Genomic DNA, 21,015 nt, shown 5'->3' with positions numbered 1-21,015 from the left:
CCCGCTTGAACCAAGAACAACGGCAGTTCTTCTATACAATGATTCGAAAATTCAAAGTACCTGATCAAAGCGACTACGAAATACCCTTTCTGTCTGGTGGTGCTGGTACTGGGAAGACACATTTAACTAAAGCCATTGTTCAATGTGCTCTCAGGTGCTTTCGTCGTCCCGATTTAGACCCTTCAGATATAACTGTGCTCGTCATGGCGTCATATGGAATTGCTGCCACTCATTTAGATGGTCAAACTATCCATCACGCTCTTGGATTGAAAATAGGAAATTCACCCGACAAAATTCTTGCCATTTCACCAGAGCGATTGCACTTTTATCAAAACAAGTATCGTGAACTCAAATTCGTTGTCATTGATGAGATTTCAGTACTTGGTGCCACTTTGCTGTATTGCATTGACATGCGATTGCGAGAAATAACTGGACGTGATGTTGCTATGGGTGGTATACCAACGCTTCTTGTTGGTGATTTGTTTCAGTTAGCACCAATTATGGACAACTATCCGTTTGAAGTTCCGAGACCACATTCTGTGCCATACAGTGCCTTTGCAGGAATATTGTGGGATTTTGTACGTCTATTTGAATTAAAGAAAATTATGAGACAAGCAAATGACCAACTTTTTGCTGAAAAACTCAACAGATTGCGAGAAGGAAAACAAACTCCTCAGGACATTGCTGCTTTAAATAACAGAGTATTCTCAAAACATATCTTGTCAGACAGTGGCGTTTTGCGAATATGCCGACGAAACAAAGAAGTGCGAGACCATAATGACATTATTCTGAATAATTTTGCGGGTGAACGATATTTGGCAAATGCTCTTGATTCCGTTTCCGGAGAATTTTCATCTTGCACGTTGTCGGACACAATTTTATCAAAAGTTGTCAATCTTGACCCAAAAGACACCGGTCAACTGCATAAAGAGTTGAATCTTTGCATTGGACTACGATACATGCTTACCATCAACATTTCAACATCTGATAAGCTGTGCAATGGGAAAACAGGTGTTCTTCGCAAAGTAGTTTCCCGGAACAATTTGCCGTCAATGATATGGCTAGAATTTGAAGATTCGAACGTTGGTCATCATCAAAGAGCCCTTTTTTCAAATTATTTCACAGACGATATTTCATTATTATGGACCCCTCTTGTTATGGTTACTCGGGTGTTCAGTATGGGCAAAAACCAGTCACTTCGTATTGCAAGGAAACAGTTTCCGATTGTATTTGCTGGCGCGATTACAATTCACAAGTCGCAAGGTAACTTGTACTCTTGTAACTCGAAATATTGTTTGCGAAAGTCGTTTCTTTTTGTTTGCTTTTGTTTCTAGGAGATGGCTATCAAATTGTCGAATGTGATTTCCGATCTGGGCGATCAGTGAATGCATTGCATTATGTAGGGATTGGTCGCGTGTTTGCCGAAGACAATCTTTATATTGTCGATAGTCTGTACGAACATCAAATTTCAGTGTGTCAGAAGGTAACTGTAACCAGTACGATAAGCTTAATGTACTATATGTAAATGTGTTTTTGAAGCTTTCTTTGTTGTTTAGGTAACAACAGAGATGGAACGCTTGCGTTGCACAAAAGTGTTGGAACTCCCTTTTGAGCTGCATCTTGCGGACGAGTACAATGCTTCCGTGTACTATCAAAACATTCAAAGCTTGAGGTCAAATTTTGCAGATTTTGCGACAGACGAAAGTTTATACCGATGTCATTTTATTTTCCTTGTGGAAACTTGGCTGAATAGCACAGATTCTTCAGATTCGTTTAGCATTCATGGATTTAACATGGATCGTGATGACTTTGAATACAACGTTTCGTCGAGCAGACAACACACTGGTATTGTTTGCTACATCAAGAGTGACATTTATGCTGAATGTGATGTTCACTTTTAGATGTATCAAAATGTTCAATTCTGCATCGTTCGTCGTCACCTCTCTGTATTGATATGCGTGCACAGACGTCGCTCTGCGACTACTGACTCTCAACTGCGAACTGCCTTGCGATATTGTCTGGATATGTACACTTGCAACGAGGTTGCCACTGTTATGTTTGGAGATTTTAATGAGAATGTGTTGATGCAGTGTAGTCTTCCACGGTTTTTGCTTGATGGATGGTCACTGCGCTCACTAATCGCGCAACCAACTACAAACGATAATACATGTTTAGATCATGTTTATTCCAATCTGTTGGAGACAGATGTATGCGTATACGAAAGCATTGTTAGTTTTCATAAACCTATTTTTATTTTCTTTCACTATCCTTAATTGATTGTTGATGTATCTGATGTCTAGCTTTCTATTAAGAAGCTGTGGAGTCTGTCGATTAGTGTGTTTCCCTTGGAATGTTTTATTTTTTTTGCGTTTAAGAAACTTGTTGATAAAATGGATGGGCCAACTACACCCAAGCGTGCCAGATTAGACAATGCAAGTTCAGCAGCACAATCGCCCGCGAGTCCATCGAATTCGCCGACATGTGGTTTCTTACATGCAGTGAAAGGGTTGCGAGAAAAGGGAGCAAACTCCTTCTTTGAATTTCACATACAAACAGAAAACGACGTTCTGCGAGGTCTGTGTTTTGACAAATCAAAACACAGCGTATTTATGAAATACTCATCCGAGAAGACACCCGTTTCAATAAGCGCGGCACCAAAATCGGATAAACGGGATCCAGGCCAAATGGTACTGATGGTTGGCAGTTCTACCAAAGTCAGTGGAACGTCGTCTGTACAGCATTTATGGCAAAAATTTGAAAATCCCAATTTGGTGCGTGCAGTATTCTTCTTACACATATATATCCTTTATTGAGGTGGGAATAGATATTTATGTTTAGCCCATTGTTTAGATCTTTGATTTTTCAAATATGGATGCACTTGTCGACAAGGAAGTTGCTTTTGACTGCGTAATTATAAGCAGAAAACTAGAGCATCTCCCTAATCACGAGTTGAATGAATTGCAAGTTGCCACCAAGACTGGTGAAAGGGTGACTGTCAATGTCTGGGACCCTATACATGACATCCACACGCCGTCAACCATTGTCACAGTAGACGGTCGCGTGAAACTGTTCAACGAAGAACCTGTCGTTAACGTGAGTTCTTGCTAAATCAACTTTTTATATATTTTGCATATGTTTTCTGATATTCAATTCAGGCTCTTTCGATTGTCCCAACAATGGACTCCAATGGCGAATTCGAAAAGGTGAAAGAAACACTTGCCGATGATGCAGTCTCTTGTGTTACCGAAGTTGTCCAAGTTGTGTCGTGGGGCATTCAACAATCGAACCACGACACCTGCTCCTCGTGCAACATCAAAAATGTTGAAGTCATTGAACTTAGCAAGGTGTGTAATTCAGACAATGCTTTTGTATTGCATTGAAAACTATTGTATCGTTGTTGAATAAAAACTGAAATCATTTTCGGTTGCAGGGAAAAGTTCTGAAGTGCAAGAATCCGGCATGTGGACTTGTCAGTCGGGCACCAACGCCAAAAGATGTTGCACACGTTGTTATTAGTGACAAACGCCGGTTTCTGATAGATTTAAATCTTTTTCCCGCTCCATGCACAAACGAAGTAAGCCTGTCTGAGTTCTTTCTCGAGAACCCGTCCATTACGCTCGAGTTCACCCAAGGCGTTGTATCACGTTTACACACCGCCTATTAGTAGTACGCTTAAGACTGCTTTACACTTTCTGGATGTCTAGTTGTAGACAAATTTTTGTTATGTCTCTCAAATGTACTCAAATCGTTCAAATGTACCTTGTTATATTTTTGATTGACTAGCAGTAGATGAGTTCTTTGTGATAATTTTCTTTGAATCTTTTTTGAAATTTACCATTACTGCATTTTATTCATTCTCTTAGAGGGTCACAGTTGACAATCCAGGTCACGTCGAAGAGTACGAGCATTTTGGACTACGTGTACTATTTTGGTGTATACATGTGTTCGTACGATTTTTAGCTCACGAACTGTTATTTCGGGCCCTTTGTCAATATAGTAAAATTTTGGTGTATACATGTGTTAGCACGATTTTTAGTTCTAGAAGTGTTATTTCAGGCTCTTTCTCGATATAGCAAAATTTTGGTGTATACATGTATTAGTACGATTTTTTGTTCTAGAACTGTTATTCTTCAATTATTAGTTGATAAGTTGTTATAAGTTGTTTGGTTTTTGCTTCAGTTTCTATGCCTTCGGTGTATTGCGCGTAGCGCCTATGTTAGAATAGTGTAAGCTGAGTGTAAAACTGAGTGTAAATGAGCTAAGCTCATATGATTTAATTACAACTAAATTAACTCGACTTGCACCTTTAGACAATTCAATTTTGACATCTCACAATCGGCTGTTTCTACTTTACCGCCTTTTGAAAATCATTATAGAAGAGCCTTTACAAAAAGCAAAATGGACTAATGCAAAATCGACATTAGAAAAAAAAGACAAATTATCGGCAAAATATTTTTCCAGCTAGTTTTCCCTGTAATCTTTGCGCTCTATCGCAAGTACAAAATGCTTTTCCAGCTAGTTTTCCCAGTTATCTTTGCACTTTATAGCAAGTAACCCGAACCTCCACTTCGCATGTGTCAAAATTATACATCACAGCAACGGATATTACAATCACTTCAAGGTCACCAAATTTTTGAAATAGACTTTCTCTGTATGCACACCTGCAAGATATACTATTTGTATTAATCTATCCTCATAAAACAGCACACTGATTGATTTAATAAGACTTGAAGGGATAAGAGTTTAGTAACCGTTCTTTGAAAATAGCACAAAAAAAAACAAATTACAGTAAGCAAACTTGAAATGGACGTCTACAAGCAAAGAATTACTCCCGTAAACGCGCGAAATAGAATGAAATGTTTCTTCAGTAGACAAAAATAAAATTATCAACTACGACGAACATGAATCTAAGACGAGCCGATTTTCTTTCTCGGGACATTAAAGCTCTAAGAGCACAATTCGATAGCAAACTTAAGAAGTAAAGTCAGCGAAGCAACAACTGCCATTTAGTTAAGGCCCGCTAAGATAGCATTAATGGTACCACAACAAATCCTCCAACAAATGTGTTAGAAGCATCGAAACAAAATTGGCCCTATAATGTATTAATAGTTCCGCTATGTAATCCACATCATTTTTTTTGAATTTTATCAGAATTTGGGATTTTAGTTTGTAGCACTGTACCACATAGGCGGGAGCTCCTCGTCACCCAGTCTCCTCTGAGGATTCAACATTTCAAACAGATAGAACGGCGACCTGTCTACCGTCTGTGTAAAACAATAGGGCGGATCGTCCATTCTTGCAGGATCAATCGGCTCATAATAGTTCTTCTTCTGACCTAAACTCCAGTTGAAATCGTCAAATATGACGGGTTCCAAGTGATGCAACTCGCGTTTTCTGGTCACTAGCTTATCAGCCAGATATCTTATTTTCTGGATGCAAGTTCTTTGCTCATCTATAGTATTTGGTCTGTGTCTAGGATCCGTTTGTCCCAACATATAATTCATTCTGTCTCGCAGCTGATTCAGTTTATAGTAATCGTCATTGGAGAAGACAACTCCTATGGCCACTTCTGCGTCCATAGAATCCATAATGGTCGCTTCTTCCTCTCCTACCACTATGCCATCAATTCCACACAAGGCACTAGCGTGATGTGTTTTACTTTTATCAGTTCGGATTTTAGCTTGCCGACAAAACATCAAACTCACAAGTTCCAGGTAACCCATCTGCTTGTCAATCAATGTTGTGCTTTTCAAAATTGCACTTTTATCCCTGTCTGAAATTTGAATGTGACCCGCAATCAACATTTTTTCCTCTTTCACATCCGGGTTCTCATCTAAGGCAATCGAATTGATACTATCCGGGGCAACGCGCAGATTCACGAAACTTCTTTTGGAACTAAACTGTTTAGTCACGCCTGAAAACTTCAGTTCCAAAGGGCTAAACGGACCATATAGTTCAACTTCTCCGAATCTTCGGATACTGTTGATTTTAATATCTGGCTCATCCATTGACAAACCATCTTCTCCTCCTATTTTCATCATTTCCTGTCTTTTCTGGCACGCTTTCCGTTCCATGTGGTTCCTAGTTGAAGCAAAGGTTTCGTCTGCTTCGACGCAAGCACCGTTCTGAAACGCTAACTGTTTGAAGTTCACCAAACCTTCGTTCTCGATACTTTTCATGAAACTGGAAGGGTCATTTTTGAACAAGATTCGTTTTCTGAGGAGCCTGGCAGGGTAAGCATAGAGATCTCCATGTACTCTGGATCCGTCTGTGACAGAGTAGATCATAGCTTCGAATTTGTAGTCCTGCTCGTAGCACTGGTTAATGTGCTCCCACATACAGTCCTTGTCTTCGTTCAGCTCCTAGAATTTGACAGCATAATGAATGTTGTATAAAGAGTAATTAAGACATTTTGGCACAGTGGAGAACCAAATTGTTGTCGTAATGCCACAAAAATATCCCAGCACAACTTATTAGCGTTAAATAATAAGACAGATACGAAGATTAAATTTTTAAAAGAAACAAATTCAACCCGCAAAAAGATTGGCTCTTAGTTGGAATCGAATCCAAGACCTTTGTCGTCCCATCTGTGGAAGTTACATTTAGAAAAAAACGGGTGAAATGAGTAGCTGGATGATGATATACTATATAAGCAAGCTGAAGAGTTCAGCAGAACCGTCCTGTGAATGACATTTTTAACGGGAAAAAATCTAGTACCCTGGTTGCAATACTGCAATACTCTTGATATTTACACGAGCAGAAACACTTATGTGGGTATCATTTCACTTTCAAAACTTTTTTTAATTTAGAAAATCAATTTGCTTTTGTTTCTTTTGCAATTGCAACTGTCGACAAAATATTTACTGACAACAGCGAACGCCTACTTTTAAATCCACTTTTTTCAAAACACCTTTTCCCGCCGTATGTAAGTGAAAAGGCGTATATATTGCACCAGTTTTTCGCCACACTAAAAGAACTTTTTCAAAATAGATTGTCAAAAGAGCTCCAAAACTGCCCACTTAGAGCGTTTTTGAGCTGTCTGTTTGCTTTCTTTCAGGTAAATAGACAAAAATCAAAGTACCTGTGACTTCTTTCGAGGACACTTGACATGTGTGAATTTGACGATAAAAGCGAGGAATTCTATCCGTCGGAGCTGTTCATACTCTGGCAGGATGTCCACTAGACTACTGCTGCACACAACTCCACTGTTGCCATAGTCCACAAACAACACTTTGCACTGCTTTCCCTTCACTTCTTCTATCTCACATCTGGAAACAGTTAAATTTTAGCTTTCCAACTCAATTGAAGTAATATGATCAACACAGGAGAAGTTGCAACTTCGCAAAACGAGCGAAAAAGCGGCAAACATTCAGGAGCTTAAATTGCACAACTCAAATTTTGCATGTAAAAACTTGGAATGTTAAAAACTAAAGTCACCTCATTAATTTTGCATGCAATAAACTAGAAGGGACCATCAAATAAGACGACAGCCGATAAGACAACAGTTTTTGATGTGACTTTAAGACAACGCTACATGCAATTCTCTACATTGAACTCTGAGAAATTTGAACCGCTCTAATTCGAACTGCTCACTTTACATGTAAAAACGCACATTTGTCGTCTTAATAGCCTGTCGTCTTATTTACCTAGCACCAAATTAAAATGTATGAAATCAAATTGCGGCGTATGAATTATATATTATGAAAAACTCGCGAAGTATATCGAATTGGCAAACTTCTGAAATCGCAAATCTCAAAGCACATTCAAAATTGCCACTATAGAGTAGCACTTTTATTTGCGAGTTAGATTGCAAAAAAAGTTGCATCCCATTATCATACTACGCAAAACATGCTTTTTTGACATGTTTTTTCAAAAATCTGACTGCGGCGCAAAATGTTTTTGTGAAAATACTTTCTTCTAGTGTTCCGATCGACAAAATTTTCGAATTAATTGTAAAAATCTGTCCCACCTCCCTCGAGAAAATCCTCGATCCGCCCCTGATAGTACCCATGACATAGCTGACTCACAAGATCTAAGCGAAAAAGCATTTTTCTCATCAATAAGTTTACAAAAACAGCTCGCTCACTTTCCCTCTACCTCTCTCTCGATTTTTGATTTGAACAATGCTCTATCGATCTCACGTGATAACCTTAGCCTTTTTCGCGGTAAATCAAGAAAATTGACACCCCTAACCCATTTCCTCCCTGTCTTACCCCCCTTCCCTCCATCTCCCCCGCCCCCCCCCCCCCCCCCCCCCCCCCCCCCCCCGATTCGCGCATTACCTGTAGAGTGTGTGTTGAGTTTCTGGATCAGTGTCACTGGGATCTCTGGCCAGACACAGTGTGCCCCTGTGGAAACTCCTCCTTCCCAACTTGGCCAGTTTGTCCTTCCCACTCAACTGGATGTCTTTGATCATCTCCTCCACCTAATATCATCATCATCCATTCGAGCACAGCGATTAGCATGCGTGCCAATTAGCAAGCACAATCTTTAAATTTACCCTTTGAAATACTTTATTGCCGCCTTTGCTTATAAAAGTTTGTACTATTTTAAGACCTCAGTTTTGGCTGGCTGACCCTAAAATTGTTCTACAGGCGCCAATCTGTACTATTTTAGGGGGGAGCGCGCTCCAAAAAAAAAACATTTTTTTAATGTCAAAAGTGCCTAAAAACGCCTGTTTTGGTACAGTTGTACCGGATAAGGGTATCTGGAATCGATATCCGGCATTTTTCTGATTCCGGCACGAATATCCAGAATCCGGTAAAATTGCACTGGATAATTACCGGATACTGACCGCGTTTTTTGACAAAAAAAATTCTAAGAAACACTTAATACAAAATTATTTCACGTATTTGCACAGCATCATGATCAGCTTGATTTTAATGAGGTCTTTGGCTTTGCTCAGGTAGTGCGTTAAAAAATTTGCCTTTGAAACCAGGATCTAGTAATGTTGCCGCACATTAAATTCTATTTCATCAATTCTGCCTTTATCCGATATTCGGTAAGTTTTATTATCGGGAACTATCCGTTATCTAGTATTTTCAAAAACACGTGCAGGGAACATCTCTTTTTTTTGGCCTGTTTTTCAAAAATTCGCCTGCGGTGCAAAAAATTTGCCCTGTTTAGCGATTTAGGAGAGCTCAGAAAATCAATTTGGCCGACCTAAAAAAAGGTCGACAACATTTTCGAGAAAATCCTAAATCAGCTTCTGGTTAGTAACATTCGGGAAAATCATTGCCATATGATAATAGGCCGGTCCCCTTTAGAAATGATCTTTGAAACGATCGAAATGGAAAAAAAATAAACATAGGCAACCGACGGTTGCTAAAGCATTTTTGGGCTCGAGAAGATCGTTGCTGAACGAAGGATTTCAGCAGAAAATTACTATAAATTATCATTAAACTCAAATCAGTTATTTTTACGGAGCTAACATGAACTTGATACTTTAAAACATAGCCAACTGGCAGTTGGAAAAGAGAAATGAAAGCAAGGAAACTGAAAAATAAAAACTTGTTTTTTCAAAAAGCTTCAATTTTCCAATTTAGAAAAAAATAGACGGCCTTAAAGCTCTTTGAATTTGTAGAACAAATTATGACGGACACTTTTTTGTTATAAATTAACCCAATTTGAGAAAACTGGATCAATAGATAAAACTTTTATTTCGCCAAGAAATCTAATAACTAATTTCCATTTAAGAAATTAGAAGTCGATCACGTTTTTCGTGACCTTTGCAAATTTGCTGTCCGATAGTTGAGTTTGCCTTCCTTTTAACAATATAAATGCACTGAACTTGAAAAGAAATCAAAATTCAAACCGCGAAAAATCAAAACTGAGCGTGAACAAATTTTAAGACTTTTTCCTGAAAAAAAAATTAGCAAGACCTATATAAGAGTACACACTACGTTCATTACTCTTAAATATCAATTTTTCTTAGCAAAATTTAGAACTGAGGAAACTTAAATTTTCAAATAAAACAATACCTTTTTATGAAATATTCAATCAAAGTTTAAAAGGATGACGAAACACGCGAAACATCAAAATCCAAAATCTTCAGAAAAATTTTTCTCGACACCTGGTATCTGAACTTCCATAAAAAAACTCGACTTTATCTGAAAAAAAACTCGACTTTATCCGATTTTTTGGTAGTGAATTTTACTCACTTTAACCAGAGCTTCTTTACTCGAATCATCCTTTCTTTGAGCATAAAAGGAAATAGCATTTATTGCATGTATAGGCTCACACATCAAAGATTTCTGCTCCAAATCTATCGCCATTGTGTTTCTTTTGCTCGCTTTACCATGCAACACTAAGCCTCTTGTTCCCACGCAGAACTCTTCATAGTTATCGTTTCCGGGTGAAACTTCAGTGTGAACAAACGCTGCAGTACTTGCAGTGTACAGATGAGGAGAGTTCAAACAGTTCAATGTATTCGGGTCAAGGCGGCTAAAATCGATTCTAGGTCGGTTCCACTTTCCCGCAAATCGCATTTTCACTGCCAAATAAATAGCTTTACTAATTGAATTCCTCGCTAGACTATCACTGCACGCCGGCTCTTCAAACACAGCATACAGTTTCGAATCTCTGATATGCAGCTCTATTTTCGGACAGTACTTCAATGACACTCTAAACATCGCGTCCAGCTGGTGTTTCACACATGCAAGTTCTTCTATTTTGACCCCTAGTGGAAGCTGGTTGAACCGAATCGTCTGTCTGGGGGGCCAATTGAGCGCATCTGCCTGAATTTCTTCCGGTGTTGGCGTTGCTGATGTGAAGTAAAGAGGGAAAAAGGCACCGCAAATGGCAAGTTTGATGAACTTCAGCCGAGTTTCTGTATCCAGATTTTCCTGTTCGAATTGCGAATGAGGGTAAATATCTTCGCATCTCAAAATTCCTCTGAGCTTATCAGTGAGATATTTTATGGTTTTTATTTTCTTCAGTTCCACGAAATTTAATTCGCACCATTCTCTAATTTCTCTTTTTTCACTGTGACTGCACTCTGTGAACTCGGTCGGGAACTTTTCCTGGAATGCCTGGTAGACATGCAACAGTGCCAGAAGATCACTACACGTTCCTTTGGCCCATTCCAGACGCTTCTCAAAACTCTCTAGTCTCCTGTTGAACGGGTCGGCGAAAAGTCCTCGATCGTTCAGGCAGGCTGCCATAATAATGCAATCCTCGAGAACCCCAAAAACCCACCCAAAAATGATTAATTTACCCAACCGGACATCCAAGGGGAGTCTGGCTAATATTTTACCCATATATGTCAGTTCTCCGTCTTCAACACTAGGCTTTGTTTTGGTTTTATCCGAGTTAAAAAGATGCAGAGAAATAGCTCCAAGTTGTTTCAGTGACTTCATAGATGAAAGGATTCTATCCTCAAGTGGCGGTTCAATCGCGATTCCCAATATTTCTTTCGGGGATCCCATGTCGAATGTTTTGATCTGCAAAATTATTGGTTCAAGAGGCGCTCGTTTCAGTTCGCAGACCGCGTGCTCTTTCAATTCCTGCTGATAGAACTGTTTTGTAACCATCCGGTAGCAGAAACCCTTTTGAACCCTACCCGCCCTTCCCTGTCTCTGAACACAGTTCGACTTTGAAGCCCAAATCAACTTCAACTCTTGAAACGAAGAGTACTTGTCAAACTCCATTTCTTTCGACAGACAAAAATCAATGACATACAAGACATCAGTTACTGTGATTGATGATTCCGCAATATTAGTGGACAGAATTATCTTTCTATAATTTGGATCTACTTCTTCAAACATTCTATTCTGATTGGCTAGCGGCTGTTCGGAGTGCAAAATTGTAACGATCCAGTTGTTTCGCTCCATATTCGGATACATTCTGTCATGCATGTCGGAAATATCAGCCAGTCCGGGTAAGAAAACCAAAACCGCTCCTCTTTTTCTGATTCGCTTACTCGTCGCCTCAATTTCGTCCAAGTTTTCGATGAGCTTGACGGCCACTTCAAACTGATAAGGATCGATCACTGGGTTATGTATATGCAGCTGCAAATTACTCAATTTGTGAGGCTGATGAATATGCGCGAATTCCTCTATATAATGAACATTTACAGGGAAGTTTCTTGTCTCGATATTAATCAAAGGTGGTTTCTGAACCGGACCAAATGCACTAGATTTGAAGTATTCCACAAACAAATCTGAATCGCAAGTAGCAGACATCAGAATAATTTTCACGTCAGGCGCTCTGCTTCTTAACTTTTTCACTAGCAACATAGCGAAGTCTGTGTCTTGATCTCTTTCGTGAATCTCATCCAGAATGATATGCGTGAACTCATTTAAACTCTTCCTCGTCACAATCTGCTTCAGAAGCACACCTGTCGTCATATAGGTCAATCTAGTTTCTCCCATCGTGTATTTACTGTCTAGCCCCACTTGGTATCCAATTAGCCTGCCCTCTGTCAGGTTGCGAACTTTGTTCACATATCGGCTGACTGATAGAGCGGCTATTCGTCTGGGTTGGGTGACGACACAGTTGAATCTGACCCTTCGTTGGTCACACAGGTCCATGATGTACTGAGGCACTTGGGTGGTTTTTCCCGATGCAGTTCCTCCTTTAATTAACACGACTGGGTGCTGATCGATGGTGCTAAACAGTAGAAATAGTTATGCACAAGCGAAACGCAGCATCGCATCGGTGAGGTATTAATAATTCACGCAAATCGCAACAAATTTGAAACCTATTTTAACTGAGAGGCGAATCTGAGTTGCGCATCACTTTGGATATTGCTCGACTAGTGAAAAAAGGCGAACAATTCAAGAGCAGCCTCACACCAATACAATGTACGTCGAAAACAACATGGTCTGGACAAAAACTGCAGAAAAATCAGGTTTTCAATATCTGTCGTTGCGTCCAAAAAATCAATTTAAGGCCCTCACAAATGCTTAGTTGTAACACTGTGCAAATCTCTTTTTCGCTTTTAAATGACCTGGTACGAGGAACTAAGCTTATAGGAAACAGTCCCAAATCGTTAAGCGAACGTTAAGATACTTACTCAAACAACTTGGTACGTTTTATATTTTATACCACTTGCGATAAAAAAAAGTACATAGTTAAAACAGCGTGACGCTGAAGAAATAGCAAAGAGGACTTCGAATGCGGTTACCCCGGAAAAAAAACTTGAACAACGAAAAATAATCGGAAATTTATTGATTTTTTCAAGAGGTCCAAATGGTGTTGATTTAGAGCATTCGAAAGATTAGATTGCCCACAAGTATCTATGAACTCCGTTGTGTTAAATATATCTATCTTCGGCGAGTCTGTGGGTAAAAGAGGAAGATTGTACTCAGGGGCATGACAAGGTATTGGATGGTTCCCAGCAATAGGAAATCTCAAATGAAATTCAGCTTTGAATTGATTTGTTTTTTTTTTCTCACGCGCAATTTTTGATATCTACGAATGTTTTGAGCGACTGATGATTTGTTTCTCAGATTTATTTTTCTATATTTTAATCTTAGCTGGTTCCATCTCGGCTGCTTCTGGATGACTCTGATCTAATGAGTCATACACGGCTTTTGACCACTCATAATTATTAGAGAAGTCCAAGTTTACAGGGCGATTCAGGACTCCCATTCTCACGGGTTGAGCAGTTAAGCAGCTAGCGTCGACGGTTGTACCTGTAGGAGTAAAAAATTTGACATCTGACACTTTCGTCAAATTCATCCAACTTTTGGAATACTTCGGGAGCAACTTTCGACAGGAATGTGATAACTTTGTACACCCTGTATGAATCAAGATTCGACAAATTGAGGTGATTTCTTGCTGGTCTGTTTATCATTTCAATTTCTTTTTCGAAAAAATTGCCGCACTTCTATTGATTTCCTATCATCAATCGGCGGAAACCGCTTACTACGTTGATTACTATCCTCTCAATTACTTCAATGTCGCTTTCTTGTCGGTCTACCTTCAACATTGGTCATTTAACACTTGGAATTGTTTTGTCACATATTCGTTTGAAAACCGTACAACCATACCTGCATCAATGTTCTGCCCTGAGTTTTTAGGTAAGGGTATCCGAAGACAGGAATGGTTAATTGCTAAGTTTTTAGAGGGGTGTTTTAATGGCTAACATTGGAGGACAGCTTTGCATTTTTTTTCTCAAAAGTCAATGGATTTCTATGTAGGGGCAAACAAAGCATGTTGCATACAATAAAATTAATTGTTCACTTGTCAGCTCAATTAAAAACGCATGTTAGTTGTCTCATAATTTACTCATTTCATTGCGTAATAAGTTAATCATCATTAATTCTTTTTTCATACAATCAAGTTGCTGTCCAGCTATCGCGAAATATTAATTCTGGTCCGCCTGCATAACCTAAGGAAAGTAAGCACACTGCCTGAGCCTACTTTAAAAATTCAAACTCCACAGGCTATGAAAAAGCTTGAAAGAGCTCAAAGAAATTGTCATCAAGTTCTGAAACAAGTTTCTCAAGTCAGTGGCCTTTGTGCTAGCCACAATCGCAACCAAGACGAACTGAGCGATGAAACGAACGAGCTTGAGCATTGCTTGGCTCAATCCTCAGTTGCTGACCACGAGCTGCTTGACGCTATCGTTCATGATTCAGAATACGAGCAAGTATTTGATCAATGCCAGAAAATACAGAAGACTGCTCGCCAAACTCTACAAGCCGCAAAGAAAATGATAGCCGCATCAAGTCAGCCAATCAACCTTTCTGCAATTACGCAGACCCACCTGTAAGGATCACGCCAAGACTGTCGCAGACCAATCTGCCTAGCTTCAGTAACGATTTCAATGCCTGACTAAGCTTCATCGATCAGTCTCGATCAACTGTCCATGACAATGTCAAGCTTCTCACCGGTTCAGAAATTGATGTATCTCAAAATTTGTTTGTTGAGCCATGCTTCTAAACTCATCATGAACCTGGATTGTATAGAAAGCAACTACGAAGTAGCGCTTCAAATGCTAGAGCACAGATACAAAAATGATCGTATAACCCTTCGGAAGCTCTTGTCAAGGATTCACTGCAGTAGAAACTGAGAACGTATCTCAGCTTCGTCAGCTACACTCAGTCCTTAAGAGACTTCGCAATCGCTCAAGGCCATCGATAGATCAGTAAATTATTTGTTGCATTTCCTCTTCGAGAACTTCGATCCTGAATCTCAGAAGGCAAGGACCTTGATAGACTTATGGTATTATTAGACAACATATTCAGGGCTAGAGGTGGCTCAAGGATCTCATTCCAGACCCAATAAACTTGAACGTGAGCAGCAGATGTTATTAACAGAAAAAAACCCATCTCACAAAAATTCACTGTGGTAAAGAGAGGCCGAAGTTCAAACTTGCCAATACAAACATCCAATTTGGCAGTGTGTGAATTCCGATCGATGACCGTTCTAGCCAGCGCAGTCCGAAGCTCACAGCAAAAATAGATGTTCTTCGAATCAACCGGACTGGAACCATCACAATTCTTCGAACGGCAAATGTCAAAGTTCGATCTCAGAACGGTCGAGTTCATCACTTGAGGGCGCTGGTTGACAATTGTGCTCAGACGAACGTCACCACCTTACAGCCTATCCACCGGTTTGGTATCAAACCAACAGAAGCTTCATATCGCATAACTGGAGTGAACCGGAAGAACACTATGTTTACTCAAGGACGAATGAACTTCACGTTCTACCAAAGTTTGGTAACAATTTAAAATACCAATGTTTCTTGTGCGGTATCGGAAAACATCACAGATCACGAGCATCCAAAAACACAAATGGCATTCACCGACCTACAAAAGGTCGGCAACTACAACTTAGCGGATCCAACTTTCGACAAACCCAACAAAATTGATCTCCTGTTTGGACAATCCGTCTACACACACATTGTGAAGTCAAGCAACTTCAAGGAAGGCACTATACTGTTAATCGGCACGACTCTTCGTCGGACAGTCTCAGATGCTGCTGATACCGACCACTAGAGTCACAACATGAAAACCTTCGCCACGGTATGGAATCAACTTCCTAAACAGCTAGTGCACCACATTTGTCAGATTCTGAGAAATTGACGATTTTCCTTCAACTCCTAAATCCCAGCACTCAGACAACGAGCTTGAATGCATCCAAAATTTCCATAAGACTACGACCTATGGCTCATATGTACGAGCTATGGTGAGATTGCTTATCAACAAATCACAGGGGATCTACGACGAAATCACCCATGAATGGTTGCCCGATATTGGTCATTCAGCACGCAAAGCTTTACCACAATTCATTTTCAATGAAAAGCTACGACAGAAACGTGAAGCCGAGAACAAAATATAACGATTTCTTCCAAGAGATGATTGACACAGGCCAGATCGAGAAGGTACCGGTGTCAGATCAATTTCTGCCAGTTGGGAAGTACCTCATCATGCAGTTTGGAAGTTGCTGAAAAAGACTTGAAAGTTGAAAGCTTGAAAGTTGCTTAAAAAAAGCTTGAAAGATGCGGGAAAAGACAACAAACGACTAGTAAACTTGACAGTCGCATTCATAATCATTGCCCAAAGACGACTTCGCATAAACCAGAGTCAAAAAATTATTTCAAAAATAAGTTTCGAGATCGTTGTCACCGGAAAAGTGGCCAACTTTTAGCAAAGTTTTCCGAATAAAAAAAATCAAAAGCAAAAAGCAAAGCATTTTCCAGCACGCTTCAATGGCTTGCCTACTTGACACAAACCATCCAGATGCTTCCTATAAAGATTTTTTACAAGAAACAAGACAGTTTCACGAGAGCTCTATTGTGGTCAATTTCAACTGAAATTTTCAAAGTGAAAAAAACCAAGTCGCTCTTCTGCGATGCAACGAAGATGGCTTATTGAGCAGCTATTCATTCTAAGCGCAGGAACCCACACTTCATTGCTAGCTGCCAATTCACGACTTGCAGTCAATAGTTCTGGGCTTTACACTCCTGAAATGCGTCTTGAAGTCAATCAAAACTTTGCAATTGGTGGTAGATGTCAGCGCGTGGAGTGATTCAACAATAGCACTTGGTTAGATCAGATCATTTTCAAACAGGCCTTTTTCTTTTGTGGCCAACCGCATTACCAATGTTCAACAGATGCTACCAGCCGAAAAGTAGAATCACGTTCTGACTCATCCAAATCCAGCCGATCATACAGTAGCAGCAGCCTAACTTCGACACAAAAATTGCAAAATCGTTATTTTATGGTTTCTAAGAGCTGAGCCAAAGCTAACAATCGGGGCAAAATATGTTTTGTATGCCTTTAGTTTTAGCTGCGAGAGTCGACCACTGAGGTACACCACTGTATACGGGCAAAGCATCAGAGACTTCTCTTCCGATTCGAACGGTTTGTTTTCTATTACACAGGTAATTTTCTAGTTTCAAGCAAGGACCTGCAAAACCAAAACTCCTACCGTTTTCAATAATCATCCAATGGTTAACAGGCTTGAACGGTTTTTGGAAATCCAAAGAGACAAGCCAGAAAGTTTATTTCAATGTTATCATAGTGAGCGTACACTTCATGCATGTATTCAATTAGGTTTGTGACTGAACATTTTCATGTAAACCGTGCTGAGAATTTGAGATAATAAGTTAATCAAATCGTCAAACCTTAATTTTTCTAACTTTTTTGACGTTACTGTTAGTAGACTTTTTGGGTGGTAATAGCAAGCTAGTTGTTTGTTACCTCCTTTGAAAATGAAGAGTTTCACTTAATTTCCACGTTGATATAAAGATGCATTTATTAGCTATCGTTAAAAATACAAAGATTTGGAAATAGAAAAACAGAGCTAACACTCAATGTCATCTGCTGTACTTGGAGATAGAACAGCTGAGTTTCTTCAATAGAAGGTTTCCAATGTTATTAGTTCCTTTAATTAATATCCAGATTTTCGAGTATTGTTTCGATTTCACTTATTTTAAAATCAAAACTCGTAATTTTGCTAAGTTGTGAGTTCTCTTCAGGAATATGAGCGGTGTGGCTAAAAACAGATTTAAAGTACTCGTTGAACATATGAGCTTTACTACGTCAGATGCAGCCGCTTTAACGTAACAAATTTCCACCAGATATGGACTCAGTTTTTCGGACTTTTTTGAAGTAATTTTTGCTGTTTTGAGAAGTTTCTGTCGATGCCCAGAGCTTCTTCACATGATCTCTGATCTACGGTTAATCTCTTTTCTATGTGGTTTTACCAGAGATTTCAATTTTTTCAACTGATGTCCGGTAACATTCTTTTTTTATTTTCGTCTCATTGGTTTTATTATTTTGATGAGGTTTGATCTTTCTGAGGTCAACCAAGTTGCTAATTAGCCTCTATGTTTAGTTTTCTTAGGAACGCGTTTAGAGATTTTGTTAATTAACCAATTGTGCCACAATTTGGTCAAGAAATCGACATTGCTATAACAGTACGGGTTAAACTGGTTTTCGACGATACATTGCTTTACGGTCCCCATTTGCTTTCGAACATGAGAATGAGCGGAATTTTATATTGTTGTTTGTTACTATTTCTCGGAGAAAGTTTCGCGTGGTAGTGTGGATGATCGCTCGTGTATACTGGTTTCAGTCGATTGTCCATTTTCACGGATGTTAATATTTCTGGTTGATTACATAGCATTTTGTCTAGTTGTGGTTTGTCTTTGCACGTGCTTGTTTGATCAAAATTTAGTTCTGCTAACCCATTCAGAAAAGCCTGCTCGTCCTCATCAGAGAATATTAATGGCAGCCTCAATGAACCAAATCAGGAATTATGTTTTACGACGTTCCTCATTTCATCCTTGAATCTATTGTTTGTAAAAAAAAAAACATTTATAATGGAGGTTAAGCTTAAAATAACTTATTTTTGCTGTAACATATTCGATAAAAACAACTTACTCCAGGATCCGTTCTCGGAATGGATAAACAGGGAGACTTTTGTCGTAGAAAGTTTCTGGCGATAATCTAGAGGGGCCAATCCCCAGCTGCTGCTGAGAATTGGGTTCATCAAATCCGATTATGGTTGACTCTGCTCGCATGAGACTATTTGTCTCATCTAGCTAAAAAGTCAACAAAAATGTTTGCCTTTAAGAGAAATGCATTTTTAAAAATTACTTCCAATTTATGAGGCAATGATATTTTTGATACCTACGTCTGGCTGAAACTGCATTCCGTTTCTGGTACAGAGAGTGGTCGCGGTAAAGTTTCTTCTTTCTCGTTTTTCGTGAATCTTTTGCGCCTTTTCTGCGTAATCTAAGCTTGCTCTGTCAGACGCACCAGCCACGTGAAAATAGTTGACTCCCTTAAATGACTTTTCTCTGCCTTGATTCTTCTGAAATTCTAGCCTCATTGATTCATTAATGATAGGATTATGATGGAACTCATTTTCGGTGTGCAACTTTTGGGCTGTAAAGTTCCCGCTGAAAAAATCATTGACGTCTTTGTTGTCGAATTTGTACGCCATATTTAATCTTTAACATAATGAATTCGAGAATTGCTGCTGAGAATTGTGTTCATCAAATGCGATTATGGTTGACTTTGTCTCATGCGAGCAAATTCAACCATAATCGGATTTGATGCTTGTCTCATCTTGCTAAAAAAGTCAACAAAAATGTTTGCCTTTGTCAACAAAAGCTGGAAGCAGAGGTCGATGTAGCTACAATAACAACAACATGTACGGATTCGTGTCTTCAGAACTGGTGTAGAAGTAGCTCCAACCACTCGTTATCAAAACTTAGGCACCTAAGTCTCCGTCAGAGGATTTGAGTAGGCGTGTCTCCGCTAAGGTTGAGTCTTTTGATTAAAGAGGAGCCATGATTCATGTAGCTTCCTCGGACAAAGAAATGGTGGACTCGCATCACTCTAGTAGTAGTAGTAGTAGTAAAAGACTTTAATTCCATTGAGTGGATACAGGGTTAATATAAATATTGAATGAACTTACGATCGACAATTTTTACAAAAACATTTGACAAAGAATGTGCATGATCTGTTTATATCAAACAAAGTTGAAGATGAACAAAGTAGAAATCGAAGATGAAGCACCAGCCGCGTTCTTATCGCGATGTCAGTGTGCCCGGTGCCCGCCCCCTCTGGCTATTCTCCTGTCATAAACCGCATTACCATATCGGCGACGCGATCAGGTCTTATCCTTCTGGCTCGGCTGCTGGGCCTGATAGAGTGACCCCACAGATTCTTAAAGACTTGATTAGCCAACCAGGAGTTCTGTCTGGAAAAGCTCCTTGTCTCATCCGTCCTCATTTCTTTGGAGCTAATCTTTTCGCCTTGAGCAAGAAGTCTGGAGGAGTTCGTCCTCTTGCTGTGGACAAGGACAACGTTGTTCTTCGATTGGCTTCCACGTGTGGTGGGCGCAGTTTGTCGAACGTTGTTCGTCAGTTAAGCTATGGTACGCCGAGACCAGCTCAAGCCGCGGTCTATGCCACGCGCAAAAACATTTTTGAAAATAAGCAGAACAACGGTAAAGTGCTTCTTAAAATTGTTGTTGTTGTGAATTTTCAGTAGGATACTGATGGGATGATATCCCCAAAAATCTCAAAATTTTGTCCGGTAATTTCGGCACATGTTGCAGTCACAGAAGAGGACCCATGTGCACTTGTTTTGTTCTGAGAATTGATCGTCGAAAAACTTCCATATCATCTGTATCAATCTTCGCTTTAAGCCTCGCATTTCTCGAAATTCAATTTTCTGATTTAGTCGGTTTATTAGACGGCACGTCCTGAATGTAAACTCTCCTCTAGCTTTTTAAGTTCTGGTCTTGTTTAGGTTGAAAATTTCTTTCGTTCTTCCTGGATTTTCAATTTTTGCCGGGAGCTTAAGGTGATCGTTTTCTTCATGCAAGAATTTCGCCATCGTCAGTAACTCGTTCAGCTGGAGAAACAACGCCAGAGGCAGGATGTTTAACAATCTCAGCTGCTCTGTATAGTCAGAATCGTTTCCCGTGATCCATAAAGATTGATCCATTGATTTCAAGAACGCCTTCAACTCCGTCTCGCGCAACAAGCTCTTTTCTCTGGTTCATGATCGTTATCCGCGTCTTTATCCCTACACTCATGCTGCC

The 21,015-nt window shown here is 39.6% G+C and overlaps 2 protein-coding genes across 3 annotated transcripts in view; both read right to left on the bottom strand.

The window, feature by feature from the left end:
• LOC134846001 (uncharacterized) overlaps positions 1-21,015 on the bottom strand; it is a 45,242-nt gene that overhangs the window by 20,244 nt on the left and 3,983 nt on the right. The gene's annotated exons all lie outside the window — the stretch shown is intronic.
• Positions 4,245-19,444, bottom strand: LOC134845719 (ATP-dependent RNA helicase TDRD9-like). 2 transcript variants are annotated; one of them, XM_063862775.1, is made up of 6 exons: positions 19,093-19,444; positions 18,840-19,000; positions 10,161-12,609; positions 8,283-8,425; positions 7,082-7,268; positions 4,245-6,362 (listed from the first exon to the last, which is right to left on the bottom strand). In XM_063862775.1, the coding sequence occupies exons 1-6, from the start codon at positions 19,402-19,404 to the stop codon at positions 5,163-5,165; spliced, it is 4,452 nt and encodes a 1,483-aa protein (XP_063718845.1). In that variant the 5' UTR covers positions 19,405-19,444; the 3' UTR covers positions 4,245-5,162. The 2 variants fall into 2 exon arrangements, with proteins under 2 accessions (XP_063718845.1, XP_063718847.1); XM_063862777.1 differs by having other exon boundaries at positions 19,089-19,203.

This window comes from Symsagittifera roscoffensis, chromosome 5, assembly GCF_963678635.1.
Source record: "Symsagittifera roscoffensis chromosome 5, txSymRosc1.1, whole genome shotgun sequence".
Lineage (NCBI taxonomy): Eukaryota > Metazoa > Xenacoelomorpha > Acoela > Convolutidae > Symsagittifera > Symsagittifera roscoffensis.
Note: the sequence above shows the minus strand (reverse complement) of the source record. Positions and strands in the feature narration are given on the sequence as shown.